Source organism: Neolamprologus brichardi, chromosome 1 (assembly GCF_056152115.1).
Source record: "Neolamprologus brichardi isolate AB-2024 chromosome 1, ASM5615211v1, whole genome shotgun sequence".
Classification (NCBI taxonomy): Eukaryota; Metazoa; Chordata; class Actinopteri; order Cichliformes; family Cichlidae; genus Neolamprologus; species Neolamprologus brichardi.
The window spans coordinates 4,930,571-4,951,787 of NC_142104.1; the positions used below are offsets into that span (position 1 = coordinate 4,930,571).

At 38.0% G+C, this 21,217-nt stretch overlaps 2 protein-coding genes across 3 annotated transcripts; one reads left to right on the forward strand and one right to left on the reverse strand.

Moving 5' to 3' along the window:
* The first annotated feature begins 2,410 nt into the window (after nt 1-2,410).
* LOC148106278 (adhesion G protein-coupled receptor G1-like) lies at nt 2,411-9,338 on the forward strand. The gene is made up of 11 exons (XM_087843855.1): nt 2,411-2,450; nt 2,874-3,139; nt 3,392-3,578; nt 3,800-3,842; nt 3,978-4,056; nt 6,524-6,646; nt 6,834-6,950; nt 7,496-7,538; nt 7,651-7,772; nt 7,918-8,034; nt 8,991-9,338. The coding sequence occupies exons 1-11, from the start codon at nt 2,411-2,413 to the stop codon at nt 8,997-8,999; spliced, it is 1,146 nt and encodes a 381-aa protein (XP_087699981.1). The 3' UTR covers nt 9,000-9,338.
* A 1,105-nt stretch (nt 9,339-10,443) lies between these two features.
* Nucleotides 10,444-19,057, reverse strand: slc7a6 (solute carrier family 7 member 6). 2 transcript variants are annotated; one of them, XM_087843098.1, is made up of 10 exons: nt 18,961-19,057; nt 15,485-16,067; nt 15,269-15,394; nt 13,349-13,493; nt 13,126-13,249; nt 12,928-13,031; nt 12,687-12,783; nt 12,280-12,429; nt 11,434-11,617; nt 10,444-11,341 (listed from the first exon to the last, which is right to left on the reverse strand). In XM_087843098.1, exons 2-10 carry the CDS (start codon nt 15,972-15,974, stop codon nt 11,274-11,276), a joined length of 1,488 nt encoding a protein of 495 aa, XP_087699224.1. In that variant the 5' UTR covers nt 15,975-16,067; nt 18,961-19,057; the 3' UTR covers nt 10,444-11,273. The 2 variants fall into 2 exon arrangements, with proteins under 2 accessions (XP_087699224.1, XP_006779761.2); XM_006779698.3 differs by having other exon boundaries at nt 18,789-19,028.
* Between the last annotated feature and the right edge of the window lie 2,160 nt (nt 19,058-21,217).

Consider the following 21,217-nt stretch of genomic DNA (forward strand, 5'->3'; position numbering starts at 1 on the left):
CGGCGTTACTTTTTTCAATAATGAGTAATCTAACTAATTACTATTTCTATCGTTACAACGCCATTACCGTTACTTACAAGAAAATGCGGTGCAGTGGCGTTACTTTTTTTCAACAAACAGACGGTTGAAGCTGTGTTCAGCTTACAGCACCTTATTTCAGTTGCATGGAAGTAGCTGTAAAGTAATCTGGGCGGTACAGCTTTAAGCAACTGCGCGCGCTCCCGCGGACGACAATCACGATCACTTGGCACAACACCTGAAGCTAAACAATCGCATGAGTGCTGCTGTTTGGCTGAGAAAGAATAAAATAGTCATGCTAAGCCAAACACATGAGCACTTCAAGATGACAAAGCAACAAGGTGGTATATACCAGTTTTTAAATTGTGTTGATAGGCCACGTAAAACCATGACGTAGATAATAAACAATATATATATATGCTGCATTTTTTTCCTCAATAGTTTGTACCATGTCGACCAATAAAAAAATTATATGGCAACATGACATTTGGTTGTTTAGGAAGAGGGGGAAGTTTTAGGAGTGACCGAGAGAGAGAGAAAGACAGCAGAAAAAGGGAGAGAGCAAGTAAGTACATATTGAATGCAGAACACCTGATTGTTATATAAATAGTTTGAAATGGTTATAAAAAAAGAGGGTAAAAGGTAAATAGCTGCAAATAACTTTGTTGTTTGCAAAACATGTGCATATGATTTTAAATTTGACAATTTATATTTGCATTTAAAGTTATGAAATATGATTCAATAAACGTGTTTGTGATTGTTACAGTAAAAAATATTACTTTTTCTACTCGGATTTTTATGTTTTTTGTCTGATTTTAGATAAATTGTGTTAATACAGTATGTCAAAATAAAAACATAACTGTAAATTTAGAAACGTGATGTTGTGCTGAGGCAAATAAACAGTTTTTAAAGGTCAAATGTAGAGGTAAAATCAAAAGTGGCTAAAAATGGCCAATTATACCCTGGACCCCAGAGGGTTAAACTTTTTTTTTTTTTTTTAAAGTAACACAATAGTTACTTTTCAAGTAATTAATTACTTTTAGAATCTTGTAACTCAGTTACTTTTTTGAATAAGTAACTAGTATCTAAAATTAATTACTTTTTTTAAATTACTTTTTCAAAGTAACTTGCCCACTTGCACTGATAATAATCTATTTACTACTAATACTGACCATAGAAACACAAAGAAGTTAGAAGCAGCTGAAAAATTTCAGACCCTGCTCCCCCAACAGAGCTCTTAGATATGCTCCAGAGTAGAGATCTACAGATCATTCTGCTGATGTGGGTAAACTCCTTCCAATGGTTTCTTGATAACCTTTCCAAAAATACACCAGATTATGAATTGTTCTAATCAAAAGCACAGATGTCTGTAAGCCCTAGGGTGGTAAACTCCCACCACACAAGCACATCAGTTAGCACTCTCAGTTACACATCTAGACTTTAGAGTCTTTTGTAATAGAATACAGGATTTATTTTATTTTTATTTTTTTTGTTGTTGTTGTTTTACAGATTTCTCTGAACTTATGAGACATACTCTTTATAACAGCAATTACAGAGGCAGAATTAGCTCATTGCTCACAGAAGAAAAATAGTGGTGAGCATCACCAGTGTGATACAGTTCTGATTGTAAGTGTTATTGTTATATAAATATATCAATTGCATATAGATAGGAAATTGATATCATAGATTGTGATACGGTTTACTTTTTATTGTTTTTTTATTGTAAGGTAAACCCCCTACAATATTAGAGAGAAAATCAAAGTAATCATACATCTCAGACGTCCACTGTGGGGATGAAGAACTATTTTCTACAATAAGAGACCTGCAGAATCAAGCACAGGGGCATTGGGAAGGGAGGTGTTAGCCATCTACCTTGATTGGTTGGGACTAAGGGGGAAGACAAGAGAGACCTGAGAATGGAGACCATGACTTATAAATAGAAGCAGACATGAAGATAATCTTAAACCACCTGCTAAAGTGCTGAATTGTCAGAAATGTAAGGTAGCTCAGTAAATGAACTGGTGCTCGTCGCTCTGTATTATTTAAATATTCAGACCCCCAGAGTTCTTTTTAGTCACCTGTTTGTTTTGTCTGTGGTTCAACAAGTTTTCTGTCTTCCGTTCCTCTATTTCTTACCACATGTTCACACTGCTATGCATTCGCACCCCAACTCTGCATGGCCACAGATGCAGTATTTGTTAGTTCCGCAGTGGGAGCTTAGATAAATGTCTTCAAGCTATTTCTGTTTGGTTATTTTTTTAATTTGTTTTGCTTATTTTTAATGGTGGCGTATACCACCTTGCATAGTAAATAAAGAATTATAGGTTTGTGTAAAAACTGTTTCACTTTTTTCATTTCTACAGAACAGGTGTGAGCAACAGAACCCTGGCTGATGGAGAACATAGTGCGCTTCTTAATCATCCTCTCCACTGGTAAGATCACCACACAGGAACCACGCTTTGTAATAGTTTGTTCATACATGTGTGCTGTATTCATGCTGGTCTGCGTCATACATTATATGTTGTTGTATGCTGCTGTGTGTAGGAATATTCACTTAGAAACATAAAAAAAATAGACAGGAGCATTTACTAACTTTCTCTGTGTAACCGCTATTTAGTTCGTATTGTAATGTTAGTATTTAAGGTTATGGCACACACAATGCTTCCAGCTCAGCACCTTTGATTTCTCCATGGCCAGCTTTCCAGTTGGATCCACGCTCCACTGCAGGTCCCCAGCATCACTAAAGAACAAACAGTTCAGCAGTGTGATTTCTTCCACCTGGCCCAAACCCAGAGATCACACCACTGCAACATAAGTTGAATTTTTTTTTAATACTGTGTGCTGTATTTTAACAGTTTCCAGTGACAATGACCTGGACTGGAACTTTTGTGGCACATGGCACCATGGCAACAACCCCCTGAGCCTGAACCTCAACATCTCTACTGGCTGTAAAGGAATCTCCATTTCAGCCAATGAGAGCTTTCTGTCCATCAACGGGCAGATCACAGCCCAGTGTAGGAGATCTGAAGTGATTACCTTCAAGCACCTTGGACTTGAGTCAGGGGAGGACATCAACTTCTGTCTGGACTGGGAGCCACTGCTGGACCAGTTAATGCTGACGGTAAATAAGACAAAGTCAGCTGCCATTTGCAACCTGTATATTATAATCAATAGCAAGAAACTAAACTAACAAAATTACAGGTGAATGAAATGTAAAAGAGTCATAACGCCACAGAATTTTAAAAAAGCATATAGCAAAACTTTAAATGTACATGGAATTTTTTTTACACTGTTTATGCTAAACTAGCTAATTTGTTCAAGATTATTATGAGAATTACATTTTTTTTTGTTTTATTTCTATTTTCATGTTCAGGTAGGAAAGAAGAAGCTTATTCTGTGCTCACCTGCAAGCCTGCAGGATTCCTGCTGCACTGACCTGAGTCATGGCCCAAACACACAAGGAGCAGACTACGGCATCCTCAATGTCAAGATCCATCATGATTTCATCACCGACAAAATACAGATGGCGTACAACCTTCAAGCGTATTCCATCAGCTACAGTAAGAAAGAATTTATATCTACAGAAAGTGTAATTTTATTATATTTAGCAAGAAATAAAACTTGATGTTCTGGTCTATTCTATGCCCAATAAGCCAGTTTCCCCACAGTGTTTGTTAACATTTAGTTTTGCTGAATCAAGAAAGGGCTTAACATTCCAAATTAATCATTGCACTTTTAAGTGCAGCGTGTTACAATCAGAACTTCTTTTCTTTTTCTGCAGAAGAATTATGTGAACAAGCCAAACGAGAATCCGCCAACAGCAAGTAATTTCCTTTCTAATCCTCAAATACACCAACTTGTTGCATATGTATTATTTAAAGTTGTTTGTGACTACAGCCGAGATATAAACTATGAAGCAGGAGTGTTTAAAAATGGCTGTGTCTGCTGTTCGTGTCCAGGTGTGCTGAGCCTCCATACGCTTACAGATCTGACGTGGAACTGAAGGAAGATTTCAAAGGCCACAGCATCACATCACCTGTAAGAAACAAATAGTTGTGATCTAAACAATACTCTACAGTTTAAAAAAAAAATAACTAAAATACTAATACTAGGATTTCTTTAAGATTTCTTCAGTGCTGGTGGTTTTAAAAAAGATATATTTGATCAATTCTTTCAAATCAACAAACCTAAGAATGGGTTGGTGCACATGTTTAGAGTTAGAGGATAGAGTATTGTTGTCTTCTAAGGAGCTTAGAGAGAAAGCGACCAGACTTTAAGTGTCGTGAAGACCTTTCACCTCTCATCCAAGAAGCTTCTTCAGTTCTAAAACCTGTAATCCTTAGTGGGAGTTGTACCTTAAGAGGGTTGGTTACCTGCTATTGATCATGTGCCTCACCACCAGTGTTGGGCAAGTTACTTTGAAAAAGTAATTAATTATGGTTACTAGTTACTACTTCAAAAAAGTAACTGAGTTACAAGATTCTAAAAGTAATTAGTTACTTGAAAAGTAACTATTGCGTTACTTTAAAAAAAAAAAAAACATTTAACCCTTTGGGGTCCAGGGTATAATTGGCCATTTTTAACTACTTTTGATTAAATGCAAATATAAATTGTCAATTTTAAAATCCTATGCACAAGTTTTGCAAACAACAAAGTTATTTGCAGCCATTTACCTTTTACCCTTTTATTTTTATAACCATTTCAAACTATTTACAGAACAATCAGCTGTTCTACATTCAATACCATGCCGCACAAATTATTTGTGCCACTCCAAAAACTTCTGTCCACTATAAAGGAGAACATGGTAAATGGCCTGTATTTGTATAGCGCTTTACTAGTCCCTAAGGACCCCAAAGTGCTTTACACAACCAGTCATCCACCCATTCACACACTGGTGATGGCAGCTACATTGTAGCCACAGCCACCCTGGGGCGCACTGACAAAGGCGAGGCTGCCGGACACTGGCGCCACCGGGCCCTCTGACCACCTTCAGTAGGCAACGGGTGAAGTGTCACACCCAAGGACACAACAACCGAGACTGTCCAAGCCGGGGCTCGAACCAGCAACCTTCCAATTACAACGCAAACTCCCAACTCTTGAGCCACGATCGCCCAATCACAGCCTGATACCTGCAGGTCAGACAGCAGCAGGTGTATCACTCCTGTTTTCTACCTGGAGACAGCAGTTGCCTCATTGTTCTGACACACAACCCAAAACTATCCACAATACACTAACTACACAAGACAACACATTAACTACACACTCGAAACACGCTAAATGTCACAAATATCTCAAAACTCGCTCTCTCTCTTTTTCTGCTGTCTTTCTCTCTCTCTCTCGCCATCACACCTAAAACTTTCCCCTGTTCCTAAGCAACCAAATGTCATGTTGCCATATAATTTTTTGATTGGTTGACATTGTACATTTTTCCACCAACACGAAAGGGCTGTTTTTTGTTTTGTTTGTTTGTTTGTTTTTTGCTCATAAACAGAGAGTGCTTGCAAGCGCTGTCCTTAGACAGTCAACGCAATGAAACTATTGAGGAAAAAACGCCGTATATATTGTTTATCATGATTCTCGATTTACATGGTTTATCAACATAATTTAAAAGCTGGTATATGTCACCTTGTTGCTTTGTCATCTTGAAGTGGTCATGTGATTGGCTTACCACGGCTACTTTATTCTTCCTCAGTCAAACAGCAGCACTCATGCGATTGTTTTGCCCCCTAGCTCCAGGTGTTGTGCCAGAAAGTGCTTAAAACTTAAAGATTACTTGCATAGACAGCTACCTCCGTGGTGTTATAAGATGCAGTAAGCTTCAACCGTCTGTTTGTTGAAAAATAGTAACGTGACCGCACCGCATTTTCTTGTTAGTAACGGTTACTTGTAACGCCGTTATTTCCATTACTGCTCACCACAAACGCGAAGGTGTAAAAAAAGGCATGGGTCCTTTTCAGCAAAGGTTTCATGTGAAACCATTGTGAGACTTTATGAGCTCACAAGATGTGAATGGGGTCTGAGGTGCCTGGGAAGGGATCTCCTTCTGGGAAGCTAGTTTCACCTCTTTAATCAAATTATTAGGTTTTTGTAGGTTTTATCTACAGAAGTGATATTTTATTTTTTGTCATATGATTGGGGTGAAGTCTGACATTTTTGCAGCATGTATCTAACATTAGTATTGTAACCACTCATGAAACAATAATTTCCCAACTGAGACTGTGCACTTTCATTCTTAACATGGGACTCACTGTGTAGCATGTTTCTCAGCAAATACGAGGGTATTCATTCAGTCTGAAGGGAGTTGTGATTTAGTTCAGAAAACAGGTCAGAGGTTAGACACATGAATATGACTGACAGCAGCATTTTGTTGACAATTACAGGATGTTGAAAGCTGACATTTTTTCTCTAAATCAACCTAAAATTAGTCATTTCTATAAGTGACCCACAAATCTGGCTTCAGATCTACTCTTTAAATTCCTTTATATGCGTGAATTTTCTTTTCCAGGCCATTGCTGGTAGATCTGTCAAGTCCAATATCACTGTCCACCTCCCTGCTGCCTTAAAACAAGCTGGGAAAAATGTTAGCAAAGTAACCTGGACTTTCTTCAAGAACATCTCCCTGTTACAGGTAAGGCTGTTTGCCTTCAGTCGATACAGGCACATATGACAGGATTTCAGGTGACCTCATTTAGCTGTCAGCCTGCCATTTTTTCTTCACATTTGCGATACTATCTGGAATACTTTTGTTGCTTTGTGTGCAAATATTTATGCTGCATTATGTAAGATGAAGGTCAAGTTGTATGTGTTTGTTTCAGGAGGCTCACAAAACTGCCAAGCCTATCAATGATGTGGTGGAAATCACGGTGGAGAACGAGATCATCAGAAATCTGTCCGAACCCATTAGGATTGATTTTTACCATGAAGCTGTATCTGTAAGTTTGTTTGTTTTCTTGCCTTTTTCGTATCTATATCAGTATGACCCTAACCCTAGCCCACTTTATATTACTTAAAACTACTTCCTTAAACTGACACCTACTGTACCAAATAGTAACTGTTGAAATTTACTGCAATGTGCTGCAGTGCAAATATCAATAAACACACAGGCTGACAAATATGGCTCAGGTGCAGAAAACAAAAGCAAAATGCTGTTAAGTTTTGTAATATCCGCCTGTCGACCTCAAAGGTGCAACAAGCACAGAAACTATGTGTAGCAAAAATAGACTGTGGTGTTAATGGACTGTCTAATGCACATAGTTTCTTCTGTGAAGTAGTTACAGCAACACATAAAACCACCTCTTTGTATGTTAGCTGTGATCTAAATATTTAGCGTTATGGCGATACACAGCAAGCAGATTACGTGTGCAGCAAATAGGAAATGAATTTAGAGGAACTGAAACTTTCATATGTGCAACAAATATGTGCACTTTCCAATTAGGAGATGTCTGCAGCTCACATCTTTGTTCCCTCTTTATTTCAGGAAAGCTATTTAAGGAAATGTGTTTCTTGGGACACTAGAAAAGGTTGGAATCCTTTAGCGGTCGAGCACATTTGACATTTTTAATTATTATCTATCCGTTCTTTTCTATAATTTCCACCAGTGAAGTTTAACTGATTTGTATTTTCCCGTTGCAGATTCTTTGCAGGTGAACTGGTTGATGGATGGATGTGAGACAAAACAGAAGGGGGAAAACCACACTGTGTGTCTGTGTAACCATCTGACGTACTTCACTGTGCTGAGACACACAACAGACTCTGCTTTTCCTACAATAACAAAAACAGTACGAGATAGTGCTTAGTAGTACTAAGTCATTTTAAAGAGATATAAAACAGTCTTTTTCTGTGTGTTGCATTTTTTGTATATGAAGGCCTTGCTCTGCTCATTGCACTGTCCACTTGTAGGACCTGAAGCCTCGACCAGTGCGCCAGCCCCTGGATCTCACTGCCATTCGATATGCAGGCTGTGCTGTATCTATGATCAGCGGTTTTGCTCTTATAATTTATCTTGGCAGAAAAAAGGTATGTGTGCATACAGTCTATGGAAACAGTTTATTTTTAAATATTTTATTTATAATTAGGTAATCTACTTACATCCTTTCAATACTCTTATGAGTATATCTATTCCATTAGACACGTTCCAATACAGTATCTGCAAACACGAGGAATTTGCATTGTATTTTGTATTTTTCTGATTATACAATTATAACAGCATTTCAGGCATTATGTGGTGCGTCTAGATGTTACATTTCAACACTGTTATCCAATTAAATACACAGTACATACAATACATAGATTTATTGAGGTCTTTATTTGTACTTTTTACTTAAACTGGCTGCTGTAACAAGGTATTTTCTTAGGTTTTGGAATAAATAAAGTGTTTTTGTCTTATCTTATTTGAAGAACATTTAAGGTATTTAAGTATAGTATACGTATTAATATTAATATAGGATTACTGAATTATTGTAAGTGCAAGCAACAATAGAACAAGTTCATACAAAAACAAAAACTTGGTGGCATTACTGTGATCTTATCGTTAACTTGCTCAAAATGGAGATACAGCTCATGTACCAAAATATGTGAGCTGTATCACCCTTGATGTTAATAACAGAATCATATTACTGTTTTCTCACCACATTCTTGTCATTTAAAAACTGGAAATGTTCCTTTGTTTTGTTTGTTATGTTTTTTAAACAATTTCTGGACATGTGAACCAAATTTATTTTCAGATTAAAATACCTTTGCATGGTCTGGCTATGTTTGCACAACTGATTGTCGAGGTCTCTTAACCTCACACTATAAAGTGCTTTGAGATGACCGTTGTTGTGTTTTACTGCTATATAAATAAAAGGTATTTGATCTCAAGTACAGCTGCAATCTGCAAAAAGTGAATGAATAGTGCTTTTTTTTGTTTCATCTCATCATAGATTATGCTGCCGTTTGTCATTTTGGCTGTTTTTCATGTTAAAATCTTTCAGGTTTGGTAAACAAGAAGTGCTGTTTGTTGACATCATGCAGCACCCTTCACCCTACCTGAGGAACAGGTACCTGGCCACAGGAAATACTTCAGCTTCAAATCATAATCCAACTACTCCCACAGTTAACTATGAAGCAAACTTCATGCTTAACTGTGTATGATGCAGCATTTTAGAGGCAAACAGTTTATTTACATGTACAGCAGTATGACTCTTTATCTCCTACCAACTGTTGCACCTGTGTTTCAGTTTGTATCTCATATCCAGTAGATGTTCTTGTACACTGTGTCATCTTTATAAAGTCTCACAATCCAGCTTGTCACTTCAGCGTTTTCAGCAGACCAAATCTAAGTGAGCTGCAATTTTATACAAGCTGGAACAGCAGAGGTAGCTTTTGTTGCACACAGGTTGAACAGCTGTGGTCAAAGGTTTTGGTTTAAGTGTCACTAATGCCAAAAAATGTATTTATTTGCCATTAAAAGTCTTGAATCAATTGCTCATGACTGCTTTTCACTATGTCACAGAAACATGTATTAAAAAATAAATAAACAACTTGAATAAAAATGTAAGCAGCAAAGTGTATGAAACAAGGCCATGAGCGAAGCTGGTTTGGACCACGTAGTTGTTTGCTAACAACATACCCACCAATACAACATCATTGTAGTTATCACCAAAGGGAGGAAAGCAGCAGTAAGATGAGATTGATAATAATGACAGCACGGTGGCACGGTGGTTAGCACTGTTGCCGCACAGCAAGAAGGTCCTGAGTTCAATTTCACCATCAGGCCGGGGTCTTTCTGTGTGGAGTTTGCATGTTCTCCCCGTGTTTGCGTGGGTTCCCTCCGGGTACTCCGGCTTCTGTCCAAAGACATGCAGCTTGTGGGGATAGGTTAATTGGAAAATCCAAATTGCTACTAGGTGTGAATGTGCGAGTGAATGTGAGCGCGAATGGTTGTCTGTCCCTGTGTGTTGGCCCTGCGACAGACTGGCGACCTGTCCAGGGTGTACCCCGCCGCTCGCCCTATGACAGCTGGGATAGGCTCCAGCGCCCCCCGCGACCCTGAAAAGAAGAAGCGGAAGCGAATGGATGGATGGAGAAAGGAATAACACAGGCTATTCTACTTTTACACAACTGAGAAATTGCTTTTTAACAGTGATCGCTCTGTGATGTTTACTCAGAATGTCCCAGGTTCTTATCTGTAAGCCAGCTAGGCTAGCTGTTTCTTCTGCAACTTTTCTCATTTGCAGTCAGGTTTTGACAGGACAGATCATTTAAACTAATAATTATGGAATTTTACAGAAAGTTTTCAAAAGCCATAAAGCAGCTACGTTCATACAACAACAGCTAGCAGACTGGACTAAAACTAAAGCTCCAAATGTGACCAAGGCACTAATCTGAAACTAAAAGGTTCTCTTTTGAGATGAAATGAAGATTCGGCGATACAAGATGTCTGGAGCATAGTTTACTTTAGAAGACAGGATGTGCAGAAGTTCCACAACTGGACTAAAGATGTGGAATGAACAAAGTGTCTGTGTGGACATGATTAAGAACAAAAAGAAATAGTGCATATTAGTTATGTTTCAAAAATAACAACAGTGGGTTTAAAAAAAAAAGGCTTACAGCATCTCATACTGTGAAACAGGGTGAATTACACTAAACCCACCTCAGCTGGTCAGCTTGAAACACTCAAGAGTCACTGAATTCAACACATGGAAAACATGTTATGTTGGTTGAAAAAAAAAAAAAAACAGCAAGAAACTACAAGCAATGAGGCCAAGAGTAAATAAAGGCAATGACATTACAGGGATGAGTCACTGTCCTCAAATAGCAGCAGCAGTATTTTCTCCCCTTCTTCATTAGAAAATAAATAAGACCAATAGTTTAGATCAATGTTAAACACACTCACACCTTTTAGTTAGAACCCAGGAGAGAATATTTACCTGCATTATGCTCTGGTCCCTGCAGTCATGTTCATAGCACCAGTGAAGTCTCAAAGGCATATACTGTTTAAAAGGCATATAATATATAAAATTACCTGCTAAACTTAATAAGGATTAATAATAAATAAACTGCATAACCACCTCTCTACTGCACCTGGAAATGTTTTCCCAGAACAAAAATCTTTAGGTGAATATGTTCATCTGTTGCAGCACCTTCAGTGCTGTAAACAACTCTGAGATGACAGTGGACAGTACAACAAAGGAATGTTTGTTTTATACAGCTGAAGGCCACATCTGTTGGCTGTGAGGATGCACAAACTCCTGGGTTTTAAAGTGTAACAGAGTCTATTGACTTTTGTCCATCTCAGTCAGCACACAGAAGCAGGTGTACTGGGTGAAGTCAGTCAGAGAACCTGCAAAAAACAGACACAGTGTTGGTTAGTTGACTCAGGTGAAGTTAAGTGAAAATGACAAATCCTTCTTGCTTCCCATGTAGTGCACTCACGCAGCAGCTTAGTGATGACAGGTGGTCGTTTGGACTCTGGCAGGTAGACACCCAGGAAGTAGACTGGAACACCAGACAGGGCAATGGCAATGCCGATCAGGGAGTTGACGGTGTCGCTGTAGAGAGGAACTGCCACCAGGAAAATGGTACAGAGGCAGAACACCACCGGGTATAATAATGAGAGCTGCAGAGAGAGACACGAGTTCAAAAACAGATCCTCCTAAATAAAAACATAGTATGAAAATATTTCATCATCATCATCATTATTTTTGATTTTATATGAGTAAACCTACACTGTGACATTCTTCATACCTCAGCATAACATCCATCCAGTTACTGTAACTTTACTTATTAGTGAAACAGTCAGCCTAATGTTGGCAAAGCAGAAAAGTGTGTGTTTGTTTATTTATTTGTTTGTTTATTTATTTATAAGGAACCCCATTAGCTTCCACAACAGTGGTTGCTAGTCTTCCTGGGGCCCAAACCATCAAATACCACCAAATAAAATGTTACACAATGAGTTGGATGCAAAATGTCCACATAATTTGGCTCTTACATCCACAATAAGGTTTTACAATTCTGAAAATGTAAACATGTGAATATTAAAAATTATAAAAAAAATAATAATAAATAAATAAATAAAAATCAAAAATAATAAAAAAAAATAATAATAAAATAATAATAATTAAAAAAAATAATTTAAAAAAAAAGCAGTGTAAAAGCTGTTTTTTTCTAAAGCATTAAATAAAGCCAAATTAAATCTGTTTCATTACTTTTAATACTATAATTACATATAATTAAAATGAGTCACCCACATTCAAACTGAACATGGAAAACCTGAGATACCTTAAGAGGTCTGGGTCTGTCTGGTTCCTTCAAGCGGAGGTAGATCTGGCCAGCGATTGACAGCCCCATGAAGAACCAGTAGCTAAAGCTGTAGTAATTGATAAGCTGGAAGACGTCTTCCACTGTCAGGTAGATCAGCGACATGACACACTGGACAGCAGACGGGGAAAATGACACCAGAATCTGAGTTTGTTTCATAGTTTGAGCAAGTACAATAGAACAAGTGTGCCAAGAGCCCCTTGATAGCAGTTTGTATTATATCCTTTTATTTCCCAACACAAGAAATGAAACTGACACCCCTGAGTTTCAATAATGCAATCAAGGAGTAGTAATCACAGGATTCCCAGTGAGCTGTTATTAAGTAGGAGTTTCTTCAACCACTATAATCTGCATTTCTATTTACATACATTGAAGATCAGAGCAGGAATCGGAGTGAATCTCTGTATATGGATCATGGACAGAGCATCTGGAAGGTGACCCTCACGAGATCCCACAAAGAATAACCTGGACACAAAGTAATACATAACATGGATACCATTTCTGCCATTTAAAGATAAATCAACCCCTAAAAATAAATGGTTAACAAAAAGAAATCACCACAGTATATTTATTGCACTTCTTAAATCATTGCATATTTGTTTGTTCTACCTGGATGCAGCTATAATAGATGCATTGAGGCCTCCATAGCAGGACAAAGCCACAGCAATGGGAATGGTCCAGCTCATTACACCAAGCGTGTGATCGGCAAACGTCTAAGCAGTAAACAGAAACTGGTTCAACAACTTAAACTCACACAAGCATAGTTTTCCCTTTCATTAGCTACTTCTTTTCAGTTTGCTTACTCACCACTGCAACTGCATCACTGGCCAGTATAGCACTGGCATCCAGAACAGCATAATAGGCAACATTAGTGAGGATGTAAATAATGGTGACAATCGGCATAGAGATGGCAATCGCCATGGGCAGGTTCCTGGAAAAACGGGGTATTTGATCAGGCTGAGTATTTTTGTCACATCTTTTCTACTGAGGAAAATAATAATAATATTAAAAAACTGAAAAGAAAATGTACTTTTCAGGACTTTTGATCTCCTCAGTTACAAAGTTGAGAGTGTCCCAGCCAGAGTAAGAGAACAGGGCAGAGTACAGCGCCAACGCAATGTCACCGGGGTTGGTAGATGATCCCTGAAAGGATGATTCGAAGTTGCCTGTATAGCCTAAAATGGAAACATGACAATCAAAGCAACAGTCTGTGAAATCTCATTGCATTCAAATTAACAGTGATTAGATGCCACAGATACACAGCATTAGGTGTTCTGGCGAGAAGTATGTTGATGGTTCTCGAGATTTCAGTTTGGTTTGTAGCACCAAGCAGTTATAAAAGGATTCTGAGGACACATTCGTATGGTAGCTGACTTGAGGTAGCCCCTGCTTTATCACTCACTTTATTCTAAATGAACCTGTAATTTTCAAAATTTTATACCATATTCATTACCTTATTGAACTTGCGATTAATACCATAAAGTCCTTAGGAAAATGTTTACTGAAGCAATATCCAGAGTCAATTTGTCATATACTTTCATGCAAAGATCTCTGCTTTACTCCTAAGCAGAAGTGTTATTATTTCTGAAGGCACTGCTGACCTTCAGAAATAATAACAATCTAAAGCAATCCATTAATCAGGATTAATGCATATCAATATGATTATACAGACCTTATCATTAATTGACTTTTTCTTTGGAACTGGAAGGATTCTGGTTTCTGTTTATAGTTTGGGTTTGTTCACCAAGCACATTACAGTAGACTTTGTGTGGATGAAGTTAATCAGTCTTTGTACTGATCAAAAGAAGGACTTGAGACTGGTGGCTGCCATCTGATGATTTAGATTTTTTTTAACTTGTTTTTTTAATAGTGGGCATTTGCAGGCGATGACCACTAGAGGTGGGAATCACCATACATCCCACGATACGATATTATCACAATACTTAACGCACGATACGATATTATTGCAATTTTTTAAAATATTTTGCGATATTCAGATTCTGTACATAAAGGTAAACTTTATTAATATTCATTTTATCTAATATCAAAGTCTCACACTCAGTCTTTCTCTCATTTCAGTTTTATTGTTGACAAACTGAACGGTTTGTATTACAGTCTAGTCCAACTTAACTGAACAACCATCTGGTACAATTATAGCTATTCTGAACTATGCAATTTATGAAAACTATGCAGCCCCTTCAGCAACTGAAGAATTTGAAAGTAAATTAAAACAAAATATAATTTTACATTAAATAAAAAAGTTTTAAACTTAATTAAAATAAAACATGTCTTAAATTAAAATAAGTAAACTGTCATGTTTATTGCTGCCAAAAAAAAGTTAAACACATTTGGACAGTGAAGGAATGTCAGGATTCTTGCTCAGAAAAAGGATCAACATGCTCTGAAGTCAGAGCACAAAAACTTTTTTTGTAACAAAATATCGATTTCTGCTGTCCCTGTATCGATACATTATTAGCAAACAAAATATCACCATACTACACAGTATCGATTTTTTTCCCCACCCCTAATGACCACCACAGAGAAGAGGAAGATGACTTTACTTGAAGACTCCATAAATAGTTGTTGGCCTGACCAGGTAAACTAGAGGACTATCCAATGAGTTCCAAGACTGCTTTTGCATTGGGTTTGCTTTAAGACCTGGAGGATACATTTATTTTTATGAAAGTTCTGTACTATTTCAAGAATGGGTTTACAGCTACACTGTTAACTTTCTTCAGCTACACTGATAATTCAGGGCTGAAATCCTGATTTAAAAGTTCCTAACTGACAAACAGACATTCCATGAATTATGTTCAAAACAAAATTAATTTTCCTGACACCTAGAAAACCTCCAACAGGCACTAAAGCCAAGGGATCATCTGTCTGTGGATGTTATTTAATCATAATTTCCAAACTACATGAAAAGGTGAGTACTGTCGTCACCACTCACCTTGGCATAGCTTGACGATGCCAGTGACTATAATGACGATCAGGGCTGCCACCTTAGCGTAGGTGAAAATGTCCTGAACACGGGTGCCCCACTTTACATACGCAGAGTTGATGAATGTCAGCAGGCCTGGAAAGAGAGGAACACTTACTACTGCAGAAAAGGCTAGATAGATATGAGCAGACAGAAGTTGGATATAAACAGAACTAAAGTACTTACAAACACATGCTGCAGCAATGAGCCTGGACGCCGCATACGGTGGCTCACATGTTGGAAAGAGCGGCTGCACCAGGTAGTTTGCAAATGTGATGGCTATGACTGCCTGGCTCGTGGGCTCAATAATCAGCAGAGATGTCCACAAACGAATAAATGCAATAAAACCACCAAATGACTCCAGTATGTATGCATAAGAGGCTCCTGATTTGGTGATTGTGGTGCCCAGCTCAGCATAACAAAGGGCCCCAACTACTGAGAACAGACCTCCAATCGCCCAGATGACTAGTGAGAGTCCGTAAGAGGCACTGTAAATGAGGACACCCTTCGGGGACACGAAGATCCCAGAGCCTATCATGTTTCCTACGATCAGACTGACGCCATTAAGCAATGAGATCTCTTTTTTAAGCTGCATGCTCTCTTTGGGTGTTTCCAAAAGGGTAGAAGAGTCACCAGAATTGCCATTCATCTTCTTGGACTCTTCACGGTTGGCCATGGTGCCGCTGCAACAGGGCAAAACCAGCAAGAACTGAAGACCGGCTGTGTGTGCTACAGTCCCTTGTCAATTTCTGAGAACCTCTGAAACAACCTGTCCAACAGAACCAGAAGAAGAAAATTCTTATTGGTAAAGTAGAGAGTAAATAAATTCTCAGCAGTCAGACGAATGTCCAGTGATTGATTTTTAGGGTATCACTTATTGCCAAAGGTAATCAAGTGGAGAAACATAATTTATAAGGCTATGACATGGAACTTGTTCGTTGTGCATGGAGGATGCTGAAGGTTGTTCAGCCTTTAACTTCTGTTAAAAGGGAAATAATTATTTCAAAATAAAAACCAAATTAGAAATTATAAGGCTGCAAAAGTAGTCTGAATATGGGAGAAGCAGTTTAGAATATCAGTGGCTTTCTGTATTGTCAGTGTGGATTGTGCAATTTACAGCTCAATTACATGACCACGACTAGATATGATGAGCTGCTTATTAACTCTTATTATATTCTGCATTAATCATCATTAATGGGCAGCTGCTTGTGCCTGTGTGCATGTGAGGTACATGCTTCACTTCAATCATTAGGCATCTGTTCCTCACGCACAAACTCACCAGCACACCACCTGTTTACCTCATGATAATTTAACAATCAATGAGTCAAACAAGCTCACAGCTGTTGACTCATCACTCAACAGCAGAGGAGATAAAGCTGCCTTCATGGCTGCGTTAAGCTGCCTGTGCCTCATTAAAGCAAAGGGTGACGGTGGTGTGAATCTCCATATGTGCGAAATGCAACAGGTATCATGCAACTCTGCTAACGATCCTGAAGATTACACAACACAAGAAGGATTCAGCATTCAAAGGGAATTAAAACTAAACAGGCATCCCTTGGAGATCTTTTTATGCAATGGTGATATTCTGGATTTCAACTGACTTTCTCCCTGTGGTTTCAAAAGAAGGTTAAAATATAAAAATAACAACAAAAGACACTGCGGAGTAGGTCAACTGTCCAATGTTAAGAAACACTTGACTACTGTATATACAGAAGATTTTTCCAAGCACAATATATCTAACTGTTAGATTGTTTGACTGAACTGAATCCATATCTATGTTATTTTTATCTATCCATCCAGTAACTGCAACCCCAAAGCTGGTTTAAAATCGGTAGCATTCAAATCTAATCACATCAAAGTTATTTCTATAGCACATTTAAAAGCAACAGAGTTGACCAAAGTGCTTCACAATCAGTTAAAAACATGAGAAAACAATAAAAAAAAAAACAAATACAGATGAATTATGTAAGGCAAAGACAATGTATAACATAAAAACAAAATAAACATATTGTTTTGTTTTCCACATTGGAAACGGTGGCTAAAAAATAAGGTTGGTAACAAAAATGTTTATTGTTCAGGAAAATCGCTGCATTTCAGAGGAAAATTGTGTTCATGAACCAAATAGTTGCATCCTCATTCACTTCATATTCTTTTGATTAACAGACCCAAAAAAACGTAACCAATAGTTAGCCGAATCCTGCTTTTGAAGATCTGTTTTGTAAAAGAATCAAGAAATATTCCCATGAGAACTATTTCAAAATTGCTTCCAAGCGTTCTTATATTTTGCTTACAGTTGTACATTGCGCAACAAAGTCCTTGATGGCAAGGAGGGTAGTTTTTATAGAAGAAAAATGACCAGGAATTAGTAGGTGAAATGAATCATACTGAAATCTATCTGTACACATCATGTATTCTACTGGTCTCAACAAGTATGTAAGCATGCCAGCATGTTCTGCAATTACAACAAAAAAAGGTTTTATCTGTCCGTGCATTCCATTCAAGATGTGTGTTCAGCAGTGCAGGAGGAGCTACAGGCAGGTAAACACGATAACAGACAGTCCCTAGTAACAAAAGCAAGCAGGGCTTTTGTTTGCTGTAGTCACAATATGTCTATTGTTTTATGTAATTATTAGAGTGGACCACCGTAACAATCTTTAATTTTTGTTTTTTTTTTGTAAAACGCGGTACTGTTGTGCTAAGCAAAAGCAGCACGTTCAATGACACGTTATTCCCTCCTTTGTGAAATACATTTGTTGGAAATCTAATAAATAATGATGTTAATTTTTTTTTCTTCTTAAATTAAATCTGTAAAATGTTGTTTTTAAGGCTAGAGAATTAACCTATATACGGATATGATCTAATAGCTCTCTTGCCCGTCCCCTGCCTACATCACAAAGACAAAATAAAACATCTGTCAACGCAAAACAGCTGCAGCCGGTGTTTTCTTCCTAAAACAATAACCTTACTTCCGCGTAAGACTTTCAAAATAAAGTTACAAACATCTCTGGTAGAAAAGGGCTTTCTCTATTTTCTCGCACATTCCCTCTTTATTTTTCAAGGCAACCTTGCTACATTTTGTTGTCAATTTTATCAGTCAAATCCACGTTCATCAGGTTTTTCGTTACTAAGCATTTACCTCAATTCAAAAATGAAAATACGTGCGCGGTGAATAGTGATATATAGTGAACGAACAAAAAAGTGTAACAATTAATAAAATTGGTCTAGTTTACCTTGATGTTAACAACAGTTAGAACATGAGACTATCCAAATTATATTAGCCTGTTAGCTTATTGTTTGAGCCGACTCACTGCATATCATAGCTTTGATTTCTTTGAGAAAAACCATGGAGTTGCTTTTTTCTTTGTTTGTTTTGTTTTTCCCTAACAGCAGAAATTTCCCATCTTTTATCAAGCGACACAGCTTTAATTTCTCACGAATTGAATTGGCTAATTGTAATTTTGGCTTTAATTTTGAATGCGGAGCTTCTTACCTCCTGTACCGTCTCGGCTCTTTGCGGCTAGCTTGTAGCAAACGGACTTCCCCTTTCTCCCGTTTCTCTGTCTAAATTCAGATAGTGCTAAAACTTCCCAACACGAACACATTTAACATAAACTATGCCCGCTAAGTGACGACGGGTTCAGAGCCGTGCTCCTCAGTGGTACCTGTGCTGGTTTTCCTCCTGTCTAATGATTTTGACAGCTGGCCAGCAGTGCGTCCTCATCACCCCGTAAACAACCGGCTGCTGCTCAGGAGGAGACGTCGTCACGTGATCTTGCAGTATTTTTGGCTCTTCGTATAACTGCGCATACATGTACGAACATATCTGTTAGGAAGACTATGACATAAATAAAAAGAAAATGGCATTCAGAGTTATGTTGTCATATCATCACCGTGGGCGTAAGTTTGGTTTGAGCACTAAGCAAGGAAATTTTAAACATAAGACATCAGATGCTCTGCTATGTTTTTAACACTTTAAGAGCTCAAAATCAAATATATTGCTAAGAAAGAAAGAAAAAAAGAAAGAAACATGATCTTCACAGTATAACTTAAAGTTAAAGTTAGTTAGGTTTTCATCTTGTCCAGTTAGGAACCATAAATCGTTGGAAATCCACTGGACCAGCGTTAGTGCAAATAAATGCAACAGGTGCAGTGGAGAAGCAAAACAGAATGACTTTGCAGCTAGTGGTGACAGACCATTGCTCCTTTCTGACTGATCTTTCTCTACCATTTTCTAGGTTCCTTGTCACTACTGCTACCGACAACTCAATCAAGTTACAACGGTAGTCTAGTTTCTCCAGGATGGCATATCCAGGCCAATGTAAGGTTTGCTGTGTCTCCCAGCACAGTCTCAGGAGTGTGAAGGAGGTACCCGGTGGCAGGCAATGGACAAAAAGACCTGGACATGTCTGTAGTAGGACATCGACCCAGCAGCAGTGCTGTTATCTGCTCCTTTGTGGCATTTGTTAGAGAACACTAGAACTTACAGATCTACCATCAGTGCACCATGCTTCAAGGACAGGTTAACACTAAATGTATGTGACAGACGTGAAAGAGCCTGGAGACACTGTGTGATGCCTGTAACACGTCTGCTGCCAGCTTGGTTTTCCCCAATGCATCCATCCTGGAAATTTTCTTTACCCATGATCGACATATCATTGTTCCGATACCAAAGAGGGACTAATTGTGTTTACACTGAAGCAAAAAAGATGACAAAAAGTCATCACAGGATGCTACAAATAATAGTATCATCAAGTTGTTGCTGTCATGTTTCTAATCACTTCTCTCAGTTATCACTTCTCTCCCCTTGGCACTTGATGCGAGTGTGTAAAAAGCACATGTGTAATTAGAGCATTCCTGTTAGAAGCATGGGGCAGAGGGGTACTTGAACAGAATGTGCCAATATTCTGTTAGTCAGATGTCAGGTGATGAAACAAATGTATCCATGTCAGCACACCCGCAAAAATCCAGGACACATTCATAGCTGTAGACCGTTTGTGCAATGCATAAAAAACAAAGTAGTGTATTACAAAATAACTTTAAGTGATGGGTCTTGTTTCCTAAACAGCAAAAACCATGAAAGGCTCACCACAGAGCAAGTAACCGCTGGCAGCCAAAAACAACCACTCACAAGATATTTAGTAATGCAACAGTAACCTTTTGAGCTCTGATGCCTCACATCAAGAGCGTCCTGGGGAGTTTGCATATTTTCACCATGTGCTGGTTTCAAATTCTTTGATTAACCTCAAAATGTGATCTTTTAAGCTTCAAGGAATTATACATGCAATTTCAATAATCGTTTTATCCTTTAAACACTAAAATTGACCAATTATGAATTTGAACAATGATTTTAAGACTTGATTTTGGCACAATGTGTATATATAGCAGCTGGATGGCATACTGGTAACACTACTTCCCTCCTGACCAGGGTGTCTGTATCCAATAGGGGTCACCAGGCTAGGCCCTGCATATTTACTATAATGTATTATTATTCCTTTCAATAGGAAAAGTCAGTGTGAAGTGTTCTGTTTTATTTAGTTTATTATGAATATATTACATGTTAAGGATGATGAAACAATGTTTCCATTGAATCTTTGGAACAAAGACCTGTCTCGAGACACCATGTCTGAAAAGACAGAATAATGTGACATCCATATGCTAGGAGCAAGGATGTATTTTATTGCTATGGTGCAAAAAAATAGTAAAACACTATCATGAAATTTATTAATGAAAGTCTTTTGAGGCATTAAGAAAAGCCATGAATTTTTTCTTCGAACTATCAGGCTGGCTTCTTCCACCAAATACATACGCACTGTATCACAACAGAGATGGAAGACAAGCAGCAAGAAAGCAACAATTAAGAAAAAACAAAACCCAGGGGAGGAAGCAGATAAGAGGGAGGGGGCAGGAAAACAACAAGCT

Coding starts and splice junctions, on each gene's coding strand:
- LOC148106278 (XM_087843855.1), top strand. CDS start 2,411: ATGGAGAACATAGTGCGCTTCTTAATCATCCTCTCCACTG. Junction 3,140..3,391: donor TGGACCAGTTAATGCTGACG/GTAAATAAGACA, acceptor TTTCATGTTCAG/GTAGGAAAGAAGAAGCTTAT. Junction 6,647..6,833: donor AGAACATCTCCCTGTTACAG/GTAAGGCTGTTT, acceptor TGTTTGTTTCAG/GAGGCTCACAAAACTGCCAA.
- slc7a6 (XM_087843098.1), bottom strand. CDS start 15,974: ATGGCCAACCGTGAAGAGTCCAAGAAGATGAATGGCAATTCTGGTGAC. Junction 13,032..13,125: donor CCAGTGATGCAGTTGCAGTG/GTGAGTAAGCAA, acceptor TTTACTGCTTAG/ACGTTTGCCGATCACACGCT. Junction 12,430..12,686: donor TTCCTGCTCTGATCTTCAAT/GTATGTAAATAG, acceptor TCTGCTGTCCAG/TGTGTCATGTCGCTGATCTA.